The 5,932-nt window shown below is 45.0% G+C and overlaps 1 protein-coding gene across 1 annotated transcript; it reads left to right on the top strand.

Annotated features, from left to right (window-relative positions):
* Window positions 1-3,796: 3,796 nt before the first annotated feature.
* Window positions 3,797-5,706, top strand: LOC310802752 (muscarinic acetylcholine receptor M2-like; the record flags this gene model as incomplete). The annotated part of the gene is made up of 3 exons (XM_083667295.1): window positions 3,797-3,970; window positions 4,200-5,207; window positions 5,395-5,706. 3 exons carry the CDS (start codon window positions 3,797-3,799, stop codon window positions 5,704-5,706), a joined length of 1,494 nt encoding a protein of 497 aa, XP_083523421.1.
* Window positions 5,707-5,932: the final 226 nt, after the last annotated feature.

Raw genomic sequence — 5,932 nt, forward strand, 5'->3', positions numbered from 1 at the left:
ACATGCTCTTAATAGACAGATGAGAAGATGAATTGGTCTTTAAAACAAGCTCTCTGTGTCTCTGTCTGTCTGTCTGTCTGTCTGTCTGTCTGTCTGTCTGTCTGTCTCTCTCTCTCTCTTTTTCTCTCTCTCTCTCACCCAATGTTTCACCCAACACACTGTGTGGGAGTGCTCCAGTCTTTTTTTCTAACACTGTGAGACAGAATGTAACAGCAAACAGTGTCCTGCTAAGAGTCCCAGTCAGAAGGGAACTGTCCCAAAACAATACAAACAACCAGACGGTGCCGTATAACCAGAACATCTGTTGCAGTGAGCAGCTGTTGAATCAGATTATGCTACATTAGTGGGTCTGCCGTAGAAATCCTGTTTACCGCTGCCTCCAGTTGCTATGCATAACAATTAGCTAGGGCTGTAATGGAGGGGTTATTGGAGCTAATGAAGCGAGAGATGGTGAGTACTGAGCAGAGCAACGATGCCCTGTCTGACCTCCTCAGCCCCATCACAGATTCAGACAGAGATAGGAAGGTGCAAAGGCAGCTAATTGGACAGCTCATTAATGTTGCCCAGTCCCCCTGCGTTAGCCCTAATTTACCGCCTCAGATGAAACAGCTACAGAGAGTAGCTAATGAATGAGAGAGAGGGACAGCAGGTCACAGATTAACATTGTTTTTGTGTGTGTGTGTGTGTGCGTGTGTGTGTGTGTGTGTGCGTGTGTGTGCGTGTGTGCGCGTGCGCGTGTGTGTGTGTGAGTGTGTGTTTGTAAAAAGTTTCCCCCATAACAACCTCCTCCCCATGCATATACTATACACACAAACATACACATCTTCAGCAGATTAGGCTTCACTCCTGCTCTGAGTGTCATTACCACCTAAAGGGCCAGAATGGCTTTGTGAGGGGTAAGAGACTGAGTTAACCATGCTGTAATGATGTTTCAAATTGTCTGAAAGATCAGGAAGGAAGTTTCTCTCAGGTATGATATTATCGTGTAGCCTAATGGAGCTGCTTATGGGGCTTTAGCAGCATATAATGATCTTCAAAATCTTCCCTGAGCGTCTTTCCATTGATTTTCTAATCAGAATCGATCAATTGATCATATTTCTCTCTGAGTAGTGTTTCTGTTGTTGGTGCCTCTTAGTCTAACCATCCCTTAACTCCAACAATAATGGTCCATCCATCTGCCAAATATGGTTGTGAGGTTGTCTGTGTTTGTCACAGGATATTAGTCTAGAAATAGAGCTGTTTACTTTGTTACTGTCAGGTAGGAGATGGTTGTTGAGCTCAACCAGCTAAGCAGAGTTCAATGAGCATGCTACAGGTGTGTGAGAAAACAAAGCATATAGTCCATGTCCGAACGTTCATCCTGCCTACTGTTTTACATACATACTAACCATACTACACAGTATTTATAGGCTACTGTTTCCTCAAATGTATTCAGTAAGCGACATATTTCAACATACTACACCTCATTCATATTAAGAAATCTGTAGCTCAACCATGTTGTTCATGGTCATTGGTTACATTTAGTTACAGCCTGCCCCCCTTACCTGCTTCATTGAATTGTGGGACTAAAATCGGAAAAGACTTCCTGAATAGCAGTGTTGGGAAAGCTACTCTGAAAATGTATTTAACTAGATAACCAATTACTTTGCAAAGAAAGAAGGTGAACGACACTAAAGGGAAATTAGAGTTCAAGTGCATAACAATACATGGCAAAAAAGTAATTAACCACTGGAAAAATGACTAGGATTTGAATTGAGGTTAACTACCAGCAAGCTACTGCAAGATGCAGTTAAACTGATAGTTGAACTACACTCACCGGCCACTTTATTAGGTACACCTTGCTAGTACCAGGTTGGACCCCCTTTTGCCTTCAGAACTGCCTTAATTCTTTGTGGCATAGATTCAACAAGGTGCTGGAAACATTCCTCAGAGATTTTCGTCCATATTGACATGATAGCATCATTGCTGCAGATGTCGGCTGCACATCCACAATGCGAATCTCCCGTATCTCCCGTTCCACCACATCCCAATCACATCTATTGGATTGAGATCTGGTGACTGTGGAGGCCATTGGAGTACAGTGAACTCATTGTCATGTTCAAGAAACCAGTTTGAGATGATGTGAGCTTTGTGACATGGCGCGTTATCCTGCTGGAAGTAGCCATCAGAAGATGGGTACACTGTGGTTATAAAGGGATGGACATGATCAGCAACAATACTCAGGTAGGCTGTGGCGTTTAAACAATGCTCAATTGGTACTAAGGGGCCCAAAGTGTGCCAAGAAAATATCCCCCACACCATTAGATATTTGCGTTCAGGAGCAGTTGAACAGGTGTACCTAAAAAGTGGCTGGTGAGTGTACATGTAGTGGAACTACTCCCAACACTGCTGAAAAGTGTGCATTGAATTCATCCTGGTATTTTATACAACTTTCTAATCTTGCATAGTGAAAACGCTTACTAAATAGGTTGCAGTATGAACGTTCAAACATTAATTAGCCAGTTAGTCCTTGAACAAAATGTGTGGTGAAAGTGATAGAGCAGAAGGCAGAGTTAACCTTTAATAACCATCACAGTGTGCAGCCAGTACTGTATCTGTCTCCCTCCCTTCCTCCCTCCCTCCCTCCCTCCCTCCCTCTCTGTCAGATAAGCCACCTTAATCCTGAGAGGATCCATGCTGTTGTGACATTGAGACCATCACCGTCTATCAAGGTCTATCTAGACTATCGCTCCACAGCAGACATACAGTGGCAGCCTGAATCAAAATCCAATCTTATCTCAGATACTACCTATTCTATGTTGAGGAGCAGGGAGCTGTTTAAGAAACGATTTTCCCATGCCTACAGGATTAGGAGAACAACTTGACATTCTTGAATTGGCTCTCATACCCAGATTAGCTTTACACTTAAATGTCACCTTGTGCAAACCAGGAAAATGTAAATGAGCTCTCTAGAGGTGAATGTGACCTAATTACACACTCACACTCGACCTGTCAGGTCAGATTCTATCACAGCTAGTACTTCCAGGTCACCAAAGTGCCAGAAGGGGAATGCAGCCTGGCATGGAAACCATACAGTTCAAATGCGTTCAAATTGAAAGCAAAGACAAGCCAAGTACAGTACAAATACTGTAGGTCATCCGGTTATATTCGAAACATTATAAAGTATTTACCTTTAATATGTTCAGCAGTGTTTTTTAGACACAACATTTGGATCAACTGTACCTTTGACAAACACAGCAGCAGGTATATAAATATTAGAAATCACCTTACTGTTGGTTACCTATATTATTTTGGTAAATAGATTTTAATGTTATTCAAACACCAGTGCCAAGAATATCCATGGTAATACTGTATTGATATCAGTATTGAGACACTACTGTGTGTGTTTTAAACATTGCTGCTACGGTAGAGGGCCTTTATTTACACACCTGTTCTGTTTTCACACCTGGTTAAAGGAACACAACACATTCACACACACACCTGCTCAGAAAGCGGGCATCAGACAGTACAAAGGAAATTAGTTCACTGTCATCCGCCTCTTGATCCTAAGGATAAGAACATAGTGTACACATAAACACAGACACACACATTTAGAGATACACTTACACTCGATACACACACACACACACACACACACACACACACACACACACACACACACACACACACACACAGAGAGACCATTTCCTCCATGAATGTGATAAGAAAACTGATGCATATGTCATTGGCAGGTGTATCTTCCAGTTTTGAGCCTTACCTGAAACATACTCTGGAAAGAAGATAAAGGCCAGTCAAGATGGAGATGCTCAACTTCACCCACTCCACCAACCTCAGCACAGGCAACAGCAGCATCAGCCTGCCGACTGGGAGTCCCTATAAGACTGTGGAGATGGTTCTCATTATTCTAGTGGCTGGTTCATTGAGCCTAGTCACCATCATTGGCAACATCCTGGTCATGCTCTCCATAAAGGTTTAGATTGAAGATCAATTACTTGCTTGTTTTCAATATTCATTATATGCAACACGTGGTTTCTCCAATAATATAATAATAATCACAATTTCTTAAAAACAGGAGAAAAAGATATATAGATCCAGTAAACCTACAAATCTTTACATTATTTATGTCATGTAAAAGTATTGGCAAAATGCATAGCACATTGTATGAAAATAATATACTTATCTATTTCTTCTCCATAAAGGTCAACAGGAATCTACAGACCGTCAACAACTACTTCCTGTTCAGCCTGGCCTGTGCGGACCTCATCATTGGCCTGGTTTCAATGAACCTCTACACCGTTTACATTGTGATTGGCCACTGGCCCTTAGGCCCGGTCGTGTGTGACCTGTGGTTGGCGGTCGATTATGTGGTGAGCAACGCGTCCGTCATGAACCTCCTCATTATCAGCTTCGACCGATACTTCTGCGTCACAAAGCCACTCAGCTACCCGGCGCGTCGCAGCACCAAGATGGCAGGCATGATGATCGCAGCAGCCTGGGTCATGTCCTTCATACTGTGGGCACCTGCCATCTTGTTCTGGCAGTTCATCGTGGGCGGGCGGACAGTGCCGCCAGGCGAGTGCTACATCCAGTTCTTCTCCAACGCCACGGTGACATTCGGCACGGCCATCGCGGCTTTCTACCTGCCCGTGGGCATCATGATCGCCCTCTACTGGCGCATCTCCAGGGCCAGCCGCAGCCGAGTGAGAAGGCAGAGCAGGAAACCCTCTGGCACCAGCGTGGGGGAGGGCCCGTCACAGAGCCAGGAGGACGGGTGCGAGAGCCAGCCCAACAACTGCACCGTGACTGGGGAAGAGGAGGAGGAGGGTGGGGATGAAGAGAGAAGGGGAGAGACGGTACAACAGCAGCTAAATGGCAGCGGCCACTGCAGGGGGGGAGGGGCGGGGAGAGAGAGCTCCACCAATGGGAGCTCCACTACAGTCAGCTTCCCCGCCTCATCATCCAATCAGAGGAATGAAGAAGGGGTGACATCATCGCCTCCTGCCTTATCACAGAAAGGATTGAACGGTGAGGCCAAGACAAGCCAGGCTCAGTGTTCCTCTCAGAACCAGGCCGCAGGCTGTTGGCCTAAACTCCTCTGTATCAAAACCAACAACCAGACTGGGCCAACCACCAGGACCGGCCCAGAGACACTGGACTCCACCCCTGACACTGAGAGACGGAGCCTGGTCACCCGGACACTGCTTAAGGTGACTGATAAGCATGATTAGATATGCACTTATGAACAAATGTGTATTCATATACTGAATAAGGAAAAAACTGTTTCAAGTGACTTTCAATCAATCATTCAGTTTAAAATCTGAGCAATTTCTCAAGTCTGAAAAAATTCATCAAAACATAATACCTACTCTAAAATTCAAATGCTTCCATTTCCAGGTGGCCAAGCGGAGTCCCAAGAGGAGGACAAAGCGGAAGGGTCCTCCGTCTCGGGAGACGAAGGTGACTCGCACCATCATGGCCATCCTGGTTGCGTTCGTGGCCACGTGGACGCCCTACAACGTGATGGTTCTGATCAACACCTTCTGTTCCATCTGCATCCCAAACTCCCTGTGGACCATTGGCTACTGGCTGTGTTACATCAACAGCACCATCAACCCTGCCTGCTACGCCCTCTGCAATGCAACCTTCAAAAACACCTTCAGACACCTGCTGCTCTGCCAGTACAGGAACATACGCACCGCACGATGAAGGGTGGATTAGATAGGCTACGTTGTTCCTAACTACTGATAGAGGGTCAGATTTTTTTTTATACCTCCTAATGGAGTTTAGGATGCAGTTCAGGTAATCTGATCCTAAAACTGTGGTAAGGGGTAACCTCTTCCTTGAGCAACGGAAGAATTTGAAGAAAGAAGACTTTGTCAAAGATTTGATGGGTGAGGGAATAGGAAGGTTCTAGGTCATGTTTAAATACTTC

This window comes from Argentina silus (genome assembly GCF_951799395.1).
Source record: "Argentina silus genome assembly, chromosome: 3".
NCBI lineage: Eukaryota > Metazoa > Chordata > Actinopteri > Argentiniformes > Argentinidae > Argentina > Argentina silus.